The sequence below is a fragment of the Thermobia domestica genome, chromosome 3 (assembly GCF_964235325.1).
Source record: "Thermobia domestica chromosome 3, izTheDome1.hap1.1, whole genome shotgun sequence".
Classification (NCBI taxonomy): domain Eukaryota; kingdom Metazoa; phylum Arthropoda; class Insecta; order Zygentoma; family Lepismatidae; genus Thermobia; species Thermobia domestica.
Window position 1 is genome coordinate 194902 of NC_137456.1, and position 22560 is coordinate 217461.

At 35.9% G+C, this 22560-nt stretch overlaps 2 protein-coding genes across 3 annotated transcripts in view; both read left to right on the forward strand.

The window, feature by feature from the left end:
• Nucleotides 1–21937, forward strand: part of LOC145682365 (uncharacterized) — a 44952-nt gene extending 23015 nt beyond the window's left edge. Inside the window, exon 2 of the mRNA XM_081753940.1 lies at nucleotides 19965–21937. Coding sequence (XP_081610066.1) covers nucleotides 19965–20907 — 943 coding nt within the window. The 3' untranslated portion in view covers nucleotides 20908–21937. The remainder of the gene's footprint in view (nucleotides 1–19964) is intronic.
• On the forward strand, nucleotides 458–19958 carry LOC145682367 (uncharacterized). Of its 2 annotated transcripts, none has more exons than XM_081753942.1 (2): nucleotides 458–985; nucleotides 16076–19958. In XM_081753942.1, exons 1-2 carry the CDS (start codon nucleotides 624–626, stop codon nucleotides 16092–16094), a joined length of 381 nt encoding a protein of 126 aa, XP_081610068.1. In that variant the 5' UTR covers nucleotides 458–623; the 3' UTR covers nucleotides 16095–19958. The 2 variants fall into 2 exon arrangements, with proteins under 2 accessions (XP_081610068.1, XP_081610069.1); XM_081753943.1 differs by lacking the exon at nucleotides 16076–19958 and adding an exon at nucleotides 7641–9472 and having other exon boundaries at nucleotides 460–985.
• Nucleotides 21938–22560: the final 623 nt, after the last annotated feature.

A 22560-nucleotide genomic window follows, 5' to 3' on the forward strand; every position in this document is an offset into this window, starting at 1 on the left:
TTTCTTTTCTTTTTTTTTTGGCTCCACCCAGGGTTTTCTAATCCTTTAACTGCGAGACTTGAGCGAAGCTATGGGAGCCATTCTCCCCCCAACTTTTTGACAACTTCACCATCTTTATTTATGACTTCATGACCATCATTATTCCTGAAATGAAAGGTCCGAGACTAACCAAAAATCTGCCCCCCAGCAGACAATTCCCAACTCCGCTTATGCTGCGTGGTAATTTTCTTTTAAAATATGTGAATGAACACTTTGAATTCATTTATACGATATATACACCATTGAGTCTGGCAACGACTGCATTAGTTTATTGAGTTAAAGCTTTGTTGCGTGAAGTATTGAGTTCTATCCACGCATTCTTGCACTCTGCGTATTTTAAGTTATGTTATCGTATCTCAACTTTGTTTTTGTTTTCCTTTTAAAACTCCTGAATTAGTAATTATGGGGATCTAGCATAATTTGACCGAATCTAGCATAATTTCGATCAGGTTTTGAATAATTCCGAACTGTGACCTGGCAACGCTGTTGTGAACGTTTTTTTAAATCATTTCGTTAACATGGCAACATAAAATATAAGGGAAGTATAAGAACAGTGTTAAATTCTTATTATATTTCAATTCACAATGGCTGGTGAGGCGTCTTTTAAGGTGGAATTGATGTGCAAAGAAGAAATTGCTTATGACTTACCTCAGGAAGATTCACTCGAAGGGAAAGGGTGGACCTACGAACTGATGACTGACAACAAAGAGTTAATATTATCTACAACGGAAGGAGAGGAAACAATGGACAAGGATACAACTATGTGTTCTTTGGATGTGAAACCAAAAGTTGAGAGGGTGAAATCAGAATTAGCAGTAGAAGATCCTGCATTTGAAAGTAATATAGAAACGCTAAGAAAAATAGTGGTTCAGGAGACTTGCGCGTCGTACTCTAATGACTCCCAACAATTAACAAAAATAAGTTTAAATTCAGTTCGGCCAGAAAGGTAATGTTCAATTTTGCATATACTAACTGGTTCAGATTGATAATACGGTTACATGCGTTCGGAAACTTTGTTGGTTAAAAGCAATACTTCACGAGAAATATTTAGGTATACGAGATATCTCCAACGTAAGTTAGTAACCTACAATTTGGAAATGGCATAGCACACATAGACTAGCTGTATACCAAATAAAAGTAAGATTGATACCACTCATACACATTTTATGTAGTTCATAGTTTGATAAAATAATTATTTCTTTATTATTGATTACACATTTGTCACTAATTGTTGCACATATTTAAAATATGGGTGCTCGACGATATTGTATATTTATATGGAGACTTGTGTAAAATAACAAATCGTGAGAATGGTAATTATCCTAAAATTTTCCAAATCTAAACGTGGAATGTATTATATTGGAACAAAAGCTATGAACGTTTGTATTTTTACTTAGGATTTAGCTCAAATGGGTCTAGTCTCATTTTTCGGGAGGGCTTCGAAAGACATAAGCAAAATACAAGATAAAGAATATTTTAACCAACAATGAATGTTCATTAATTGTAGAGGTCCATACATCAATCCACTTCATAGCTGCACTCATTTCTTTCAAGGAAGTCGAGTTTTTACATTCCCAGGAATCATTTCTAGGGTATGGACCTCCATTTCTCAATATAGGGGCTTAGTGAACGTATATGATATGTAAATTATTGTAAAAACAACGCTAACCAGCATGTGCTAGATGGCCGGTAAAAATAAGATTGCTATGTAGATTAGGGCATTACGCAGAATGTGGGTAAACGAGGATACGCAAAATTCTGTATTTAGGATAACTTATATGAATTACGTGTTGAATGCGTTCATGTACGTTCCTAATTATTTTATAGGTAACATCCTGAAATGCTTTCTTTGCTTGTATATTTGTGTTCCGAAGTAACACAATATATTATGGACGTAACTTCTTAATTATATGGATTACTTCATTCCCGAACATTTTTCTAGTTCCGTGTTATGATTTGCCATATTCAATTTTGATATTTCATTTCGCTTACAGTTGTTACTAGTGATGGGCAGTAGGAATATTCCCGGTGGGAAGGAATTTAAAAAATGGGAATATTCCCGGGTTTTTTCCCTGGCCTATAAATTCCCGGGAAGGAATTTATTTCCATTTCTTTACTTTATTTTCCAAATTATAAGAACCATATGACTAATTACTTTGTTTTAATATATTATGATTTAATTCTAGGTTTTAAAGAATTTGGAGGTTAAAAAATTTAAAATTATTTGACGTACTTTATATAACTAATAATATGATTTTTTAAGTGCTATTTCCATTTTCACTAAAAGGTAAACTAATTGTTTAGTATTGGGGGGCCAAAGCTAGCAAAAAATAGTATGATTTACGGAAGAAATGAGTTGATAGTGATGTTCAAGTAGCCAAAAAAAAAAAAAAAAAAATGGAGCGCATTTTTTTAGGGAAGTAGGGGATTTATACAAAACAGTAAGGTAAGTGGAAGTGATTTATGGGAGACAAGAACGTGAACTGTTGGTAAAGAAGATAGAAAACAACGTGCCATGCGGGGCTCTAATCCGCCTTCATTCGCTAACGCTCGGTCTGCAAAGATGTTTAAATTTAATGTCGGTAACGTAATTTAACGTATGAAACTATAAAACAGCCGCATCGGAATAGAATATCGCAAAAAAGTAGGTGCAAAAGCTGGCCCCCAATGCTAAAGAACAGCCAAAATTAGCAAAGTATTACTTTACAAATGATGAAAAAGAACCATTTTGTAAAGTAATTTAGAATTATGTAGAAATAAGATGAAGTACTATTAATAAACCCTGAACCACCATTAATACTAGACGTCGGTCTGTCTCGTCCCTCTGACTTGAAGTTCTGAAGAGGTACTCGGACTTCTTTTACATGTGAATTAACGTATGGAATTTCTAGAAATAGGTAGAATGAAAGGTCGTGTAAGGCAATGTTACGTGCTAAAATATAAAGATAAGTAAGTATCTTGCAAATTTTGTGAACATAAATATGTATGCGCAAATGTTTTTAAATTGGTGAGACATGTATCTTCTAGCATTTACCCAACCTAATTGGTTTATAACATTTTTAAATTTGAAGTGTTATAATATCAGTGATAGAGTCAAGTTGAGCAAATCCACTTACATATAAATTTAAATTATTACTATATAATTTTTTCCCACATATTTAATTGATAGAACATATTGTAAATAAATATACATTTATGCGTACTCTCTAAATATAATAAACTGTTATAAAGTAACATAGTACCGTTCAGAATATATATTTTAAAGAATCCTCTTAGGACAACAGTCATAATATGCTGTGATATAAAAATTAATTCAACTTTGAAATCATATAGTAATAGAATGCAATTTTCTTTCTGATTGTACATAAATTCTCGGATAACATCCCATTTTGGGAATCTTCTGGGGAATATTCCCTAAAAATATCTTCCCGGGAATTTAACCATCATTAGTTGTTACTAGCTACCGTAACAAGGGGTTACTTTGCACATTGGGCATTACTACCTACAAAATATGAAAAGAGTTTCACAGTCCTCTGTCGGTAAAACCATGAACTGTAAACATGAAGTTTCAACTACCCTGTAAGATAGAACCTGTAACTGTGTTTTGGCGTTAATGTTGGGGGTCAGCATCAGTTCTAATTACGGGGAGGGTTTGTTGTTGAACTGGTATGGAAAGCAGTCACTGTAAAGACCGCTAAATTTTAAAAGAATTTCAGTCAATATTAAGTCAGTTTCGTAGAATACTAGTGTGCATAATGGGACTTTGATGTAATTGTTGAATTTGTAATGTTTTAATGGTGGGGTTACTTTGCACAACATACAAAAAAGTATGTTGAATATACGTTTCTGTGCAATGTTTTCCCTTCACTATTTAAACATTTTACTTTCTACACAAAACTGCATGCATTTTATAATATTGATATTAGAATGATGGTACCGGTATCAGTACTTAGTTTGAAATATCGATATTTTTAAAGAAAATTATGTATTTTCTGGTACCGACTCAGGAACCACATTCTAATAGTTTAGCATATGTCCCACAAAAGTGCCAACTCACGGACAGGAAAATTTATCCTCGTGAATTGATTTCATTTGGTTATTCCTTTTGTCCAAATTTATCATTTGAACCGTAATCAGTGGAAGATTTACGGGTTTTGTAACTTTTAGGCTGCATGATTGCATGACTCAAAATTGCATGATTTTTTTTTAAAGGCAAGTACTTAATTAGACTCAAACAGTGACTTTAATCGGTTCTTATCGGTTTAGTCACTTGCTGGAACTTTCTGCCTGAGTCACTTGTTAGAACTGTTCGTGCTTTTTGTGTGACATCCTTTTTGAAAAATTGGTGGTAGTTAATATTTTTCTCACTAGGTGTCTCTGTAGTCATATAATAGTTTGTTACTGTGACGTCTCATGTTCTGTCTGCTTGTATGTGTGGAATGCAGTGAGCGGGTAATTGAATTTTCGTTTCATAGCGACGATCGAGTTAGCAAGTGCGATTCAGAAACCGTAACATGAATTTAATTTGAACTTGTCGTTTTTAAATAAGTTTGTATTAGATTCGGATATTAACTCATATCGCTTTGCAGTATTGTGTGGTTTATTTGAGTTAGAGAAAACCTGTCATGGTTATGGCCGAAGACTGAAAATATTTCCGACGTATGGTAAAAGTGGGTGTTTATTTGTAAGTCATGTTTGTAATAATAACAAGTGTGCTCGCTTTAATAAATCGACGTCTGTGCGGAAAGGAACATTTTTCAGTAATGTGAACTTCAGTATTGCACATGTGTTCTTGCTATCTTATTTTTTCGTGAATCATCAATTATGAGTTCATTATTCATGAGTGTTCTGGTATGGCGAAACGGTGAGTGCTTTCCATTTTTAGTTGATATTATTTTTATTCTTGATTTGCTTTGGATTTGAGTATTTGACAAATATTTGTTTTGTTCCTGGTGGTTCCATTATCTTGGTGAGATGTAATTTATTTTTCCTCGTCATGCTGCTCTGATTTATAATTAGTGATGAGTATCTTTTTTAATTCCTTCTTACGTTAGCTTTATAGTACTGGTTTGACTAAATATTGGTTTTTGGGATGTTTTTATGGTACTTGAGTAGGGTGTTGGGGAAGCACTAGATTTAGATATCAATATTGATAGTCACCGCTTCACCTAAATTGATTAGGTATAGTGTTTAGTAACATTTTGGCCCTTGTACTTACAGGATAATTCTTAACATTGTACATTACTTTGACTCGGACAGTAACTGTTACCGATTCATCTGATCCAGTTCCGGGAGCAGCTTAGGAATGATTCGTAAACTGCTCCGGTAACCGGATCAGATGAATTGATTGCAGTCACTGTTTGACTGAAAGTAAAGATTTGCCTAAAAATCTATTGTTAGTGAGTCCTACATGTATAAGCTGCAAGTCCACTCCCCTCCCAAAAAAAAAAAAAACAGTCTTTTTGAATCAAGCCCCTCTCAAACTACTTTTCTGGATACGCTACTGTTCACAATTTATTTTCTAACAAAAAATTCATTCCGGCATCTACGTAAATAGGAAATTTACCTAAATTTAAAACACAGGAGGCTCCAGTGATAATAATTTCCTATCTAAGTGTTATCTTGGACCGGTGCAGAGTAACCGCGAGTAGATGCTGAAACACCTCCCAGTTTTACGTTTTTTATGACTTTAAAACGTTACACATTTCAATTTCAACTACTGCCTCAAAGTCCCACTATACATGATAGTATTCTGCGAAACTAACTTAACTTTGATGCAAATTCTTATCGATGATATCTTTCAAATTTTATCAGCCTTTACAGTGACTGCTTTCAATACCTCTACAAGAACAAAGTTTCTCGGTAATTGGAACTGAATTTAACCGCCAACATTATAGCCAAAATACAGTTACATGTTCTATCTTACGGTGGCAGTTGAAACTTCCTCTTTACTGCTCATGGTTTTCCCAACAGAAAACTGAAACTCTCTTAAAATTTTGTGCAAAGTAACGCCCGATGTGCAATGTAACCCCGCCTTATGGTAGTTCAAAGTTTTATGCAAGACATCATAGTTTTTAATAAACAGTAGATTATATATTATTATTTGGTTAACCTTAACTGGGAAAGAGGAAGTGCTAAGAAGATGTTATTAATTTACTCTTTCTCTCTGTCTGTCATCACGTTAGGAGTATCAAGCTCGATTCGTATACTAATTTATAACAGCAAGTTAATATACACTTATATGGGTATTATGGAAAAGGGTACTATAGATGTGAAAGACCCCAAAGTATTAGGAGGAGTAGAGATGAAAAAATGATCAAATGGGGCCGCTATCAGTATCGAATCCATAGTCTTTTGGCGCAGTAGGTGTATCTAATTAGTATTATTTTGCTTAAATTTTATAATAATAATTATTATTATAATTATGATAAGGAATTATAAATGTACCGGGAATAGATATGGAAATCGCAAGAATGTGTTTTTTTATTTATTCTTATCAGTTTCTTATTTCAAAATTGTTTGTATATGCAATTTTTACCTGAAGCTAGTGTTATTTCGCCTGGCGTCTGGTAAAATACAAGTTTGTACAGTATTATAATAAGAATTTTTATCAAATACTGTGCAAAAAATTCGTATTGTGTATCATTTGTTTATTATAGCATGCAAAAGATATAACCGAAAAATATATATTAATAATCATAACCTATTGAGTAATCCAGAACAATACATAATGGTTCCATTGATGTATAAAAATATTTATAACAATTCTTAAAACATTCACCACTCGAAATCGAAAATGACATCAATAATCACTACAGTTTGGAAACACGTCCCAAATAAATAAAAAAGTAAGAAATTGTTTGATTCATATCTAGGCCCATTCGTTCTGTAAGATCCTAAAAAATTTTTTAGGAGATAAGCATTGGAAATATTTTCCTAACTTGTTTCGGATTTTACCGTTTACTTGCAACTATTCTACAACCACCTTTACGGAAAAAAAATATTTATTTATTTTCATTTTTAGTAGTTAAGTTTAACAAATTAAGAGTTTGTTCTTTGTACAATTTAGAAATTTGTAAGAATATCCCTAGCTGGAAACTATAAAGAAAGTTTCAATTCGTTCTATTTCAAGACCTTTTCAATTCAAATTTTTGTTGCGCTCCTCTCAGCTGTGATCGTGTTTTTCCCTGCCGGTGTTGAAATTCTGTAAACCTAAATATTCATTTGCATTTACCCCAGCTTTACCACGGCAGGTCACGATCACTTCCGCACTTATATCTTATTGAAACCGAATCTGGGCACACAGATCAATAAAACGTAAGTACCGTAAAATAAAATATGTACAAACGGTAGATTTTGACAAAAGTATCAACGGACATAAATTACTATACAATATAAATCACAGGGCCTATGTAAAAGTATAATATTCCTAGATACGAAATATACAATTAAAATGACACAGAAAATTACAAGCAATCAAGAAACTATTATTGACGTTCTTTGATTATTTTAACCTTTCCTCTCTTATTTCTGTTTGAGTACGTTCAACGAAGTGGTGGCTTTTAAATATATTAACAAAGCAATGTTTTAACCACTCACAGTTAATCTTCGACCGGTTAGCTGATATCACTCGGGCCCTGGGGTAGAATTCACTACATAACAGGTTCACAGAAGGTTCCTTGGGCGGAGGCTAGGATAAGTTTGGAGCTACGGAGGTTAATTTCGCTGGTATAAGTGAGTGATAGTCTTAACTGATGCTGGTAGTTCCTGTTACTCGACGATTCGAACTCAAACGTTCATTACGTAAAAACTGATATTACAGACAAACTTGAGAATGTTAGCACGTATTATATATGTATATATTATTTCATTTGAGATAACTCACAAAATTAAACTTTCACTTTAGCTCAACCCTTCCAAGGGGAGCGCTTCCTTCTATTACTTTTGAAAAATAACGGATCCCACTCGCCTTGGTGAGTGCTCTGCAAAGTGCCAAACAGGCAGGCGTACCACACACACACTGAGCGTTCTAGTTAGCAACCAAAGCTTGTATATGGCCAACCGTGAAAAACCCGATGTTCACTCCTAGCGTCCGGACCAGAATTATTATCCAATAAGCTTTTAGTTATAAAAGTGGGTAGGTGGAAATTGGTGATTGTCCCGAAAATCAGACTCAAAGGAGCATTCACTAAGCACATTATTATCACGTGAACAGTCCTTGTTCCTCGGCCATATATGGCCGTAAAAATTGAAGTGAGGCCTTCCAACACGAAATACCAAACCGATGAAGAAAGCGTCAGAGAATGTAAGAATATCTCAGGTACGAACAATGAAAAATTTCCCAACCATTCTATTTGAAACATCTTTCGAACTTCAACAGCTATTGCCAGTTATTTTTATTTCCACTAAGCCCTATTCAAGGCGGAGCGATTTAAATTAACCATTTGTGGTGTTCATATTTGTCATTGTACGATGGAAACCGTAACAGACATTAACAAATGGTTTGTGCAACTGATTGAGGGTTTGTAGTGGGCATATCATAACCAACAGTACGTTACAAAATCGGAGGTTACTGAAATTCTCTAAACTTGTAATTTCAATACTGATTTCTGTAGAGTAAAGACGATTAGAGATATCGAGATACGGTTTCGTACAATCGATTCAGCTTCTCAATAATACGTCCATCTCTTCCGTCCACCTTCTATTCAAACCGTGAGCGTTTCAAATTAGCCATTTCTGATTTCAGCATTTATCCCTACAGAACTGAGAAGGTAACAGACAGTGAAGTGCGGCTTTCTGGAAACATTTCAATTTTTAAATTATACATATCGTGATTACTACAGAGCTCTCCCAAAAACGAACGGTTTTCAAATTTACTGTTACATCCGATTCGATATAGTTTTCAACTTCCGTTGCCATAGAACAAGCAGATAACCAGAATCAGTTTTCTGCACGCGACTCAGCGTCTGTATACAATATATAATGACTATTCACGATACCGTCAAATACGGAAGTACTTCAAATTTACTATTACTTCCAATTTCAATACTTATTTTCGTAGAGTTAGAATGCTAAAATCTATCACGTTGTAGTTTCCTGTAATCGATTCAAATAGTATGTTTATTTTTTCCGTTGAAATTTAATTCAAAGTGCACGTGGTTAAAATTATCCGTCTCCGGTTTCAACATTTATCGCTACAAAACGAAAATGGTAACAGGTATGTAGCAGCTGTTGTTTAGTAAGTGATTAATAATTCTGCTATTTAATTTTCATAGAGAAAAAGTGTATAAGATGTCGAGCAGCTCTTCTGCGATCGGATCAGCGTCCCGACGATACCTTCCACCTTCTTCCTTAACTTTCTATTCAAATTAGAAATGCTTCAAATTAACAATTTTTTCAACATTTATCTCTATAGAAGTGAAAGAGTAACGGATAAGTGAACCTGTCTATGTTGGCCACCATCGGATCCATCAAAAAGTGGCCAACTTACAGAAAATAAGTGTGATTTGTGTATGTTTAGAATAGGATTTCTAGTAATTTTGACCGTAAAATTTTAATAAGCAGCGGCACGTCAGCTACTTATAAATAATACTACATAATGCATTGTAAAGCGAGGCTTTACTCGAGTCAGTTTTTTTTAATCACTTGTGTGCGCCTTAGAGGTGCATATATACAGAAAGGGAAAGTAAAAGATGCCACCAATAAGTACAGAAAGTGCCCAACTTCAAGAGGTACACATAACAGTATAGTGTGGAGTTCTTGTGTACTATTCATTGTTGGTGGAAGTTTTCTTTTTGTCCTTTATTCTTTTCTCCACGTCAAAAGATTAGACCAAAAAGTTTACAGAAATAAAAATAAGCTTTTCATTGTTGCATTGTTATGTTCTCAATGATTTTGCATTGTAAATATTGTTTCTTAAAAATATTAATACAGTATGTTAAACTTGTAGTTAAAGAGATTTTTTTAAAGAATTGTGCTATATCTTTTAAATTATGCTTTATGCTTTACTTTCTAAAATTATGCTTTTAAAATTAGTTTCTTCTGGACCCCTAGACAGCCACAACCATGTTCAAGGTACCAATCATATGTGTAAATAGCTATTATGCTTTTTATGCTTTGTATGCTTTTGGGTTGCTCTAATAATAAGTAAAACTTTCAAATGCATACAGAAACATAGATAATAAGTCAGCATTGAGAACTGAATTGATGTATCGATGACTAGGTGGAATCGTCCTTCAGTTTAAGAGAAATTAGCGGAAAAAGTTACTAAGAGAATTATGTGGAATAGATCATTATATGAATAGCTGGCGCTAGTTTCAAGTAGTGCTACATACTATGGTATTTATAGTCAATAGTACCGGTATTTGGAATTCGTGACGCTTATAGTTGCAAGATGGTAACACTAGGGTAAAGTGTAAAATTGAATTACATCAGTAGAACTGAATTTATCTTAGGGTTAAAAAGTCTATGACACAGGTCGGATGTAACTGAGTAATAAACTTACAGAAGAAAAACTCATCGGGACGATAGAGTGCTCGAATCGAACATCGGCCTTCTGAATGTTAATCCGGTGTTCTAACGCCTGAGCTCAGTTGGAATACGTAGTGTACTCCCGCCAATACTACTGCGTGTGGATTCTATAGAATCAATCTAGGGCGCCGATTTCTCTGTAACTTTGGGGATCCATTCAGATGCAGAAGGTATATATGAGGGTTTTAAGACAAACTGAATTCAAATTGTGCAAAATATTGTATATTTATAAATAGAATGCGGGGTCCACATGAACTTTGAGGGAGCTGCCCCCGGCCCTCCAGGATGTGTGACCTTGACAGATCACCGTGATCACGATAAGCAATGAAGAAATGGTTGGAATATAAACATACCAGTTGTATTAATAACACACTGCCAGCTCTACTGCCAGAGTTCTACCCTCAGGTACACGCATAATCGGGGATTCCCCGAAACACACGCATGTTGGGAATTTCCCGGTGCAAACGAATGATCTGCAAACCCTCACGCAAACAAAAAAGTACATGATTAAGCAAGTGTACAAATAGGTGTAGGAGGAAGGAATGTTTTGTCGCTGATTTACTCGACCTTTTCTCTCCTATCCACTGTTAATTTTGAGTTCCGTTTCTTTAGCACTAGATGGTGAAGAGCATTGCCTAATTTACAGGTTGTTTTCGCGTAGCATTTTTCGTTATATTTCTTAATGTAAGAAGACCAATGTCACTATTCCAAGTGAACATTTTAATTTTCCGGAAAATTTTCCGTTTTCCGGAAAATTTGCCGCCTTCCGATTTTCCGTTTCCGTTTTTCCGGAAAATTTTCCGCCTTCCGATTTTCCGGAAAATTTTCCGTTTTCCGTTTTTCCGGAAAGTGTGGCCATCCCTAGTTTCCAGATGTAATTATAAAAGCTTTGCTACAAAAATATACACACAGACCATAATTCAGTGAGCTCTGAAATACAAAGTAACAAAATAATATATAAGATTCAGTCTACATAGCAATTGTTGCTTAAAGAAGCACAATTTCGAGAATCGAGATAAGACGATGTAACGAAAAACACCCTTAATCCCCCTTCCCTTTCAGAATGACCACCCCGGGCCAAAATCCATACTTGAATAGAATGAAAAAGAATAGCACACATCTAAACATTCAAATACAGACCCGCCCATCAGGGAAATAATCCTGAAAAAAAGCGAGGAGAGCTTTCGCCGGTACTGTATTAAAAGGCCGCGTAGCGCACCCAGAATATGTATAGGTATGACCCTCACCTTTAATTTACGAAAAATGCAAGCAAAAATTTCTCAGTTGTTTCAAGGAAGTTAATTAGCAATGACAAAACCTACTATTTCAATTTTAACAAGGATAAACAATTTATTATAACAAAAAGAAAAAAAAGTAATAATAATAAAAAATAAAAAAAAACAGATAGTACACAAATTATTAACAGTTCGATATTAATAGTAATAAGAAGAACAAACAATCTTACTGTTTTCTGATGGAAAAACAGCCTAGCACACATTAAAAAAAAAAAAAAAGTCGCCATTCCAACATGGCCTACACCAACCACTATGTTTCGTCTTTTCAGTAATCTAACTTTTCAATCGGCAATATTTTGCACTTGCTCGAGACTAAATATGACAATTCAGAAGTATTTATCATTTTTCAAATACCTTTATGAGTATACTCACGAAATTTCTGATGATACATTTACACCAATTTTCACAAAAAAACAATAATTTAATTTAACAGATTTGAAAAAGAAACACTACGTACCTCGAAGAGTGACCAACTGACGATCTACGTCAGTTGATCCATGGCTTCCATTCCGGGTTCAAAACCAACCAATCACAATCCGGATTTTACATCACGAGGACCTCGTCATATTACCTTACCAGCTGGTACCAGATCTTCATATATAGTTTCTTACTACAACGCAAAACGGATTTTGAGACCAAAAGGGTAGGATGGAAAAGGGCGAAGGGAGAATAAGGTCGCAAGTCTCCATATTAATCAAAGATGGCGCCATCTATTTCCTAAATAATCCATAATAACAAGTGACCCACATATTCGCGACGATCCACGTCGTCACACATCCCCCTCCATAGATGAAAAATTTTACCCAAAGAAATTTTTCATTACTGACCAATTTTTCAATAAAATGAACAAATTAAATCATCTTAACCAAATTTGAGGAGTACCTTAGACATTTTTCAATGAAGATGAAATGAAATGATGATGGAAAAAGTGTTAGTAGATGATTGATTGATTATGAAGGTGAACAATAACAACAAAATATACACACAAAACTGGTACCCTCACTTCTCATTATCCCTTTCAATTATCACTGATGTTATTAACATTTCTATGTTCTCTATATAATTTTGCTAAACTTGTATGGGTAACAACCGTCTTACCATCTTCAGTCTTACATTGAAGTGTGTTGGCAGTAGGTTTAGATACGACTGTCATTGGCCCCCACCACTGTGGCATCAATGCCTTTGTTACGTTATCTTTCAAGGAAGATTTTAACTGAGACTTCACCAACACCCTGTCTCCGACAGCAAACGTGACTGGAAGCATCCGCTTATTATACAACCGACGCCTTGCTTCCCATGCTTTATCCATATTAACGAAAGCTTGCTCCCATATTTGGGCATTATTAGGACCCTCCAAATCCTCAGGTGTAATACTCCACTTTACCATCAACGTATCCACCGGTTCTCTCCCAAAAAACAGACGAAATGGACTAAACTTAAGCTCCGCATGTTCCGCAGCATTAAGACAAAATTGGAGCTCATTCAGGAAACGTACCCATTTCTCCTGCTTACCATCCAGATATGCCCGAAGGCTCGTTTTAACCAATCTCACATATTTTTCAACTGCGTTCCCTCCTGGAAAATACGGAGAACAGCGTATGTGCTTTATCCCATTACCAAACAAAAATTGTTTGAAGTAGGCCGATGAAAAACAAGGGCCCCGGTCCGTGGAAATAGCTCTAATAAATCCATATTTACAGAAAATATCATATAGCGCCTTAACTACTAACTTACTAGTAGCATTGCGTAAGGGAACTAAATGTAAATAACGACTCGCATTATCTAAGCACAGAAGGACATATTGATACCCGAAACTAGACGGCAACGGCCCCGCTAAATCTGCGTAATAGTGGGCGTTAACTTCCTTACAATATTCCGAAATTAGTTGTCCTTGCGGAAGAGTATTCCGTGCCTTTACTAATTGACACTCATGGCACGAGCGAACGAAGTCCCGCACTTCGTTGAATATATTTGGCCAAGAAAAATATCTACAAATCTTTTTGTATACCTTCAACAAACCTAAGTGCCCGCCATTGGGCAATAAAGTATGATAATAGCTTAGTAGTAGAGGTCTCAAAATACGTGGGACGAGTATTTTATAAGGCGACACCTTGGCCTTGGTTTTTATGTATAAAGTATCTCTCATTAACTTATATTGTTCATGCTCTCCGCCATGGCTCTTTACCATCTCATAAATATCCTTAGTATCTGCCTCTGATTGCTGATACTGTTTAATGTCCTCATGTGCTAGCGGTAAATTCCACAGACTATACATATATCCCTCTGAGTCATTAAAAGGACAAGGATCAACATCAATATCATTCGGATTTATCTCATAAATCCTTGAAAGAAAATCTACCTGATAGTTCTTATAAGACGAGACATGCACTATTTTAAATCTGAACTCAAATAAGTTCTGTACAATATTGGCATATCTTCCTAAGTTCTTAGGGTTTCGCAGCATATTAACCAAGGCACTATTATCCGTGAAAATAGTAAACTCCGAACATAAAAACGGGCGAAATCTCATTACCGCATTATATATAGCAAGAAGTTCAAGTTGAAAAATAGTGCGATTAAAATCTGCTGGTTTCAAAGTTTTACTGTAGAACCATACAGGACGCAATAAACCTTGCTCATCCTTTTGTGACAAAATAGCCGCTTGGCAACGTAAAGTAGCATCGGTATGTAAGTAAAAGCGCTTACTCATGTCCGGAATTCGCAAAATAATTTTTTCAGAAAAAGCCTCTTTTATTTGTGCAAGACTCTCATCCTGTAACGGACCCCACTCAAACTTCACCTTCGGAGATCTTAATCGATTCATCGGCTCTACGATACCTGCATAATTATCGCAGAATTTAGCGTAGAAATTTAAAAATCCTAACATTTTACACAACCCCCGACGATTTACAGGCGGACGGAGATCCTGTATAGCTTGCAACCTATCTGGCAACATAGATAGCTCACCATCTTTAATAAGAAACCCCAAAAATTCTATACTACTTCTCAAAAGTAAGCATTTATCTGGTGAGATGGTTAAGCCCCTTTTCGCAAAACGCGATAAGACTTCTTCTAATAACCGATTATGTTCTTGGATTGTAGAACCAAAGATCACAATGTCATCTGCATAGTATTCTACCCCGCGCCCACGTAGGTCTCCCAGGATATCATCCAAGGCCCTCATAAGTGCTTGTACTCCGACACAAATACCCATGGGGATTCGCAAATATTCATATAATTTATCCTGTACGGCGAATGCTGTGAGCTTACGGCTATCGGGAGTCAACTGTAACTGGAAAAAAGCTTTTTTTCCATATATCTTGCTTACATATTTAGCTTTAGCGAGCGAACTAATACATTCCTCTATATTAGGACATGGCAAGCCGTCCCCACAAATGAGCCGATTCAGTTTAGAGTAGTTGACTACTAATCGAGGTGACCCATCTTTATTACGCACCAGGAAGCACGGAGATCTATATTCAGACTTAGAAGGTTGTATCACACCATTTTCTAATAATTGTTCAATTAAGTTCGATAACTCTTGTTGCTGACTTTTCGAAAAAGGATATTGGCGCTCCCGAACTACTTCATCGGACTTTAATTGAATAGTGTATTCAAAGTCACTGATAGTACCAATTCGGTGGGTAATGACATTCGCATATTTATCTAATAAATATTCTACATACTGAACCAAAGTAGGATCTTGTTTCACCATATCCTCATCAATACCGTTCAAAATCTTAACCTTTTCATCTGTACTAATTTCCCACTTATCGCTTTTACATTTGTTAAATGCTAATAGTAACGGATCTCCTTCCTGACCCAAAACATCAGAAGAATTATAATCTTCTTTACTATAACAAGACGTTACATCATCATTAACACACTGTTTTTCTCCCTCTATTGACATAGAACTAACAGAGCCACCTATATCCGCGACACTTTTTCGATTAGAATTAAAGCTGGAATTCTCTTTTATTTTCTCAACCGAATGTTTATTGTTTCTCCTACCATTTACTTTTTTATGTTGTTTCTTCTGGAATGAATGCTTTTTGTCAAACCTGTTCTTTTCCTCTCCATTACCAAACATCCTTGGACCACCAGACGAAGTTCCAGTGTCGCTCTCCCTATCAGCAGTAATTTCAGGAAAACTCGAACGAGCGAAGACCAATTGTTTATTTGCTCCACGTTTGTTCTTTCTTTTGCTCCAGGGCGTACCATCGGGACTAGAGAGATCTCCCAAAAATAGCCTAGCGGATGACCCTCCGTCGCCGGGACCCCTGGAATGACAAGAAGCCGCAGAAGAATTCGTTTGGAAAGATGAGGGGGAGGGGAAGTCAACAAGAGGGGTAGTAACATTTCCTTTACTAAAAACAACCTTAGATTCATTGAAATCCACTAAAACTCCTTCCTGACGAAAACAGTCTAGTCCCATCAAAATGGGAATTTCCAAATCTTTAAACAAAAACAGTTTGCATTTAAAGGTGTAATCATTCACCGTAAACGGAACCAAAACTGAAGGTCTCAACACCATAGATTCGTTATTTATAGTCTTTCCTTTGAAACACTCTTTATAATTTACTTGCACATCACTAAAGTTTTTAATTTTATTGAAGAGCTCCAAATTCAAAAGATTAGTCACACACCCACTATCTAAACAACTATTCACTGCAATTCCACATACTTTAACTTCAATACACGCCGCAACATCTTTTTTATTTAAACGATTTAAGTTCCTATTGGTCTTATTTGAAAAAGAAGAAAATGTTTTCGAATTTTTGTTTTCTGGGCATAGCCTCACTGGATGTGGACCCTGACATTTGTAACAGCTTATAGTTCTACGAGAATTCTTAAAGTCACTCCCTACCGGAGCATCCGGCAACCCTGTTTGGGACCTCGTTTTATAACTAAACTGCTTCATATAAAGTTCATGATACCTGTATTCACTAACTAGTTTATTAAGTTCATCTATTGTCTGGGGTTTTCTTTGGTAAAACAACCGCTCCCTTATGTTCGGAAGAACGCCACTGGTAATGAAACTAATCAGTTTTTCATCCCCACAACGCAACTTCAAAAGTTTATCAACAGTGGTTACACGCTTTACAAAAGCTTTTAAATCCTCGTTATTCTCTTGATGACGATACATATATTCTACTATTATTCTCTGAATAGCACATTCTGATAATAAATTATGAAAAACAAAGTCACGTGCAAGATCCCAGCTTTTACATGTATGTGGCAGCTCGTTCAGAATTTCCTGCAGTGGACCCGTAACTTTCCCACGCAATGAATACAAAACCGCAGAAAAAGGAAAACGCTCAATATTACAAAACTCATCAATCTTTTGAATAAATTGATACAATTTTAAGGGATCCGTACCATCACAATTCTCTAATGATTCCATGAATGAACGTAAAACCAAAAATGCTGATGATTGTTCCATCTTATTAAAACAACTATTTTGTGTCAATCCAGATAGAGTTTCAGCTCTAGCTTCTTCGTTCACCGAGCTAAAAGGTAAATGACCTGGCTGACTGCCAGCTGTTTGCACACACACACTACCATCCGGCTGTGTGGTTGTGTTATCAGTGCCTCTACCTTGACCTACTACAACACCCGAACCAACAGGTGCAGACTTGCTGTTAGCAGTTGTTATGGACAACAGCAGTTTCTTAGCATCACTTTCATTCATAGAAAATATTTTCGATTGCTTTTCTTCTATAGTCATATTCAAAAATGCATTAACATCCACAGGAATTTCGTCTATAAACTCTTCATCAAGAAAGAAACTAGAATCCCCACCTACAGCCATTGTTTTTATTTTTGGATACGATTCTATACTTATATACCAGATAGTATGGGTTCGATCCCCGGAACCAATTCCTTGAATTGCCGTACAAAGACTTCCTACAAGGTACCCAATTAATATATACGAGCAAGTAATTACATGCACAGCACTGACTTTATATGCCATTAACATGAAAATAAACAACTGAAGTTAAATTTAAATTTAATAAGTGAGAGAATTCTAACCGAGTTGGTCACTCTTCTGTAACGAAAAACACCCTTAATCCCCCTTCCCTTTCAGAATGACCACCCCGGGCCAAAATCCATACTTGAATAGAATGAAAAAGAATAGCACACATCTAAACATTCAAATACAGACCCGCCCATCAGGGAAATAATCCTGAAAAAAAGCGAGGAGAGCTTTCGCCGGTACTGTATTAAAAGGCCGCGTAGCGCACCCAGAATATGTATAGGTATGACCCTCACCTTTAATTTACGAAAAATGCAAGCAAAAATTTCTCAGTTGTTTCAAGGAAGTTAATTAGCAATGACAAAACCTACTATTTCAATTTTAACAAGGATAAACAATTTATTATAACAAAAAGAAAAAAAAGTAATAATAATAAAAAATAAAAAAAAACAGATAGTACACAAATTATTAACAGTTCGATATTAATAGTAATAAGAAGAACAAACAATCTTACTGTTTTCTGATGGAAAAACAGCCTAGCACACATTAAAAAAAAAAAAAAAGTCGCCATTCCAACATGGCCTACACCAACCACTATGTTTCGTCTTTTCAGTAATCTAACTTTTCAATCGGCAATATTTTGCACTTGCTCGAGACTAAATATGACAATTCAGAAGTATTTATCATTTTTCAAATACCTTTATGAGTATACTCACGAAATTTCTGATGATACATTTACACCAATTTTCACAAAAAAACAATAATTTAATTTAACAGATTTGAAAAAGAAACACTACGTACCTCGAAGAGTGACCAACTGACGATCTACGTCAGTTGATCCATGGCTTCCATTCCGGGTTCAAAACCAACCAATCACAATCCGGATTTTACATCACGAGGACCTCGTCATATTACCTTACCAGCTGGTACCAGATCTTCATATATAGTTTCTTACTACAACGCAAAACGGATTTTGAGACCAAAAGGGTAGGATGGAAAAGGGCGAAGGGAGAATAAGGTCGCAAGTCTCCATATTAATCAAAGATGGCGCCATCTATTTCCTAAATAATCCATAATAACAAGTGACCCACATATTCGCGACGATCCACGTCGTCACAACGAGAAATGTTTCCGATACTTTTCGTCACGTCTCGGTTCTCATCTCCAAAGCGTGACGATAGTGTGAGTTAACCTTGTCCCGTCGAGCATCAAAATGTTACGTCTCATCCCGATTTTTTTTTGTTTGTTTTAGAATCGAGATGAGAAAATCGTCTTTTCATGGGCAACATTACACTAAACCGAAATCTATTTTGCCTAATATCACGTTTCTGCTTGTAATGGTATGACCTGAGCGATAATAAGTTTTTAATTCTTCGACATAATTGTTATTATTACTAGTATTATTCCTGAAAATTTGATAGTTCAAGTGTTGAAACAAACGAGTATTCAGATATTTGAATGTAATAAAGCGTGTGTTATCTTCGATCAATCGCCATCAAAATTCCTAAAGTAAAAAAAAAATGCTCGAGGTGTATTCGGTCGAAGATTCTCCAGATTGGTGGTCAACCGCCTAGAACATTTAACCATGATCAATACGCTGTAAATGTTTCGTCTTTAGTCTGGTTACGTTAAGTTTCTCAGCCTCAGCTTGGAATGTTGTATGTTATTTTTTTATTCGATTCAAAAAGCTTTTCATGTTCCTCTTATGATGATATAAGTAAGAGATCTTCGGTATACTTTATATTAGTAAGTTGACTTGCTCTTAAACCTTTGGATCGCAAGTTTATATTTTCTCCAAGTGAAACACAGATAAGAGAGATTTATTTCTCATACTGCGCATTTGTTTAGAAGCAGGTACCATTACCTGGTCAAAGACTTATGACCGGCACGATATAAATGATGGTTCAATTTGATATAGTGAAACAAACTACAGCCTCTTATTTTGGGAATAGAGAGATATGGAGACTTCTCTGTGGTACTCCATTTCATATTTCTACAATATTTTATGTAATAAAACAAATTAAGTATAATCTTATCATGAAATATAGCGAATGATTATATTTTTTGTTGCTACTTAATCATTATCTCCATTCACATTTCCTTGTTGGTTGAACTTGTTACAGGCACTCTAACGTATTAGCTTTCCACGGAGAAGAGGATACGTTTATTACATTAAAGGAAACAATTTCTCATTCAGATGGGGAATCACATACTTCGATGCAGTTTGGCAAAGGATTTCATCGATCACGTTTGTCAAGACATATGCTGCCACAGGAAAGTGAAAAGCGTGATACGTACCAAAAGAGTGATAAACGCTTTAGTCAAAGTTCAACTTTGTCAAGCGGTAAGTTAGTGCATATAGGTGAAAAATCCCACATCTGCGGAGTATGTGGAATGGAATTTAGTGTATTTTCAAGATTGGCTACGCACATGTTAATTCATACAGGAGGAAAACTACACTCATGCCACGAGTGTGGTAAGGCATTTAATAAACGTTCACATTTGGCTACACACATCTTAATCCACTCAGGAGAGAAACCTCACACGTGCCAAGAGTGTGGTAAGGCATTTAATCAACGTTCACATTTGGCTAGACACACGTTAATCCACAGAGGAGAAAAAGGTTACACATGCCAAGAGTGTGGTAAGGCATTTAATCGACGTTCAACTTTGGCCACACACATGTTAATTCACACAGGAGGGAAACCTCTCACTTGCCAAGAGTGTGGTAAGGCATTTAATCAACGTTCTATTTTGGCTAGGCACATGTTAATCCACACAGGAGAAAAAGCTCTCATTTGCCACGAGTGTGGTAAGGCATTTAATCTACGTTCAAATTTGGCCAGACACATGTTAATCCACTCAGGAGAGAAACCTTACACTTGCCAAGAGTGTGGTAAGGCATTTAATCACCGTTCTAATTTGGCTGGACACATCTTAATCCACACAGGAGAAAAAGGTTACACATGCCAAGAGTGTGGTAAGGCATTTAATCGACGTTCAACTTTGGCTACACACATGTTAATCCACGCAGGAAAAAAACCGCACATGTCAAGAGTGCGGTAAGGCGTTTAATCGACGTTCAAGTTTGGCTCAAGACACATCCACAGGAGAAAATCTCACACGTGCAAAGAACGTGGAATGAAATTTATAACGAAATCGTTTGTACTTTCCATTAATCGTTAAACATTACATATTAACTAACCTAATTATCATCTTCAAATCATTAAATAATTAGAAGTAATATGCGTGCTGTTTTTAGTATTCTTTTCGTACTTAATTATTTGTCCTCTTTTCAAGGTCTACATCTAACAAGTGCAAAATTACTGCTAACCTAACCTAACCTAACCAAATCGTTTGTACTTTCCATTAATCGTTAAACATTACATATTAACTAACCTAATTATCATCTTCAAATTATTAAATAATTAGAAGTAATTTGCGTGCTCTTTTTAGTATTCATTTCGTACTTAATTATTTGTCCTCTTTTCAAGGTCTACATCTAACAACATGTGCAATATTACTGCTAACCTAACCTAACAAGTGCAAAATTACTGCTAACCTAACCTAACCTAACCAAATCGTTTGTACTTTCCATTAATCGTTAAACATTACATATTAACTAACCTAATTATCATCTTCAAATTATTAAATAATTAGAAGTAATATGCGTGCTCTTTTTAGTATTCATTTCGTACTTAAATATTTGTCCTCTTTTCAAGGTCTACATCTAACAACATGTGCAATATTACTGCTAATCTAACCTAACCTAACCTAACCGAACCTCTCACTCACTATCGACCCGAACCGCGAAGTGAGACGAGCCAACAGCTCACCGAACCGAGTCAGCTAAAGCCTTCGGCCCAGATGTGCCGAACCGAGCATATGGCTCATTCCAACCAAGCCAGCTCGAGCTGATGGTTCGCCCCAAGCAAGCCGGCTCTAGCCATCGGCTCAGTTATTACTTCCCAACTGAGCTGCTTATTAAAAAATCTATTGTGGTCTCGATATCGAGACGAGAAGACATGCGAGCAGTGTTTCCTCTCGTGAGCAACATTAACCCTTAAGGGAAACTGGGTTTTTGGGGTATGTTTTAGACTTTCAGTCAAGCAGCTACTGCATCGTCACTATTTATTCTAGGATCATGGTTCATTCTCTTTAGAATGAAGCTGGCTTTCAAATGGTACCACTTGCATGCCCATATCATATATCAGAAGAGGGAAAATTGATGTCAAAGGAAAATTTCGGAGGGAAATTTTTTTCACATTTTGGGCTCCTCTGGAGCGGCCCTGTGTAAACGTAGAGATCTTCCAAAATTCTGATAAATATTACTTGGTAGACTGAATGTGTGCGCCAAATTTCAAGCTTCTATCTTGAATAGTCGGGAGAAATTTTATCAAGAATCTCCACAATACCCCAAATTACAGCAAAACACCATGATCACAGGTAAAAAAAAAAAATCCTGAGACTTCCCTAATTACCCTAGGATCATGGTTTGCACATCATTTTCTTTAGAATAGAACTGCCTTTCAGACGGCATGACTCACGTGTCTCCATCATGTATCTAAGGCGGGAAAATGACGAAAAACGGGATTTTTGGGGTAAAATATCCCTTTTTCAACTTTTAGCCCCTCTGGATCCCCCTGTTTTAACGCAGAAATCTGAAAAAATGTCTGGTAAATACTACTCGGTGGACTGAATGTTTGTGCATAAATTCAA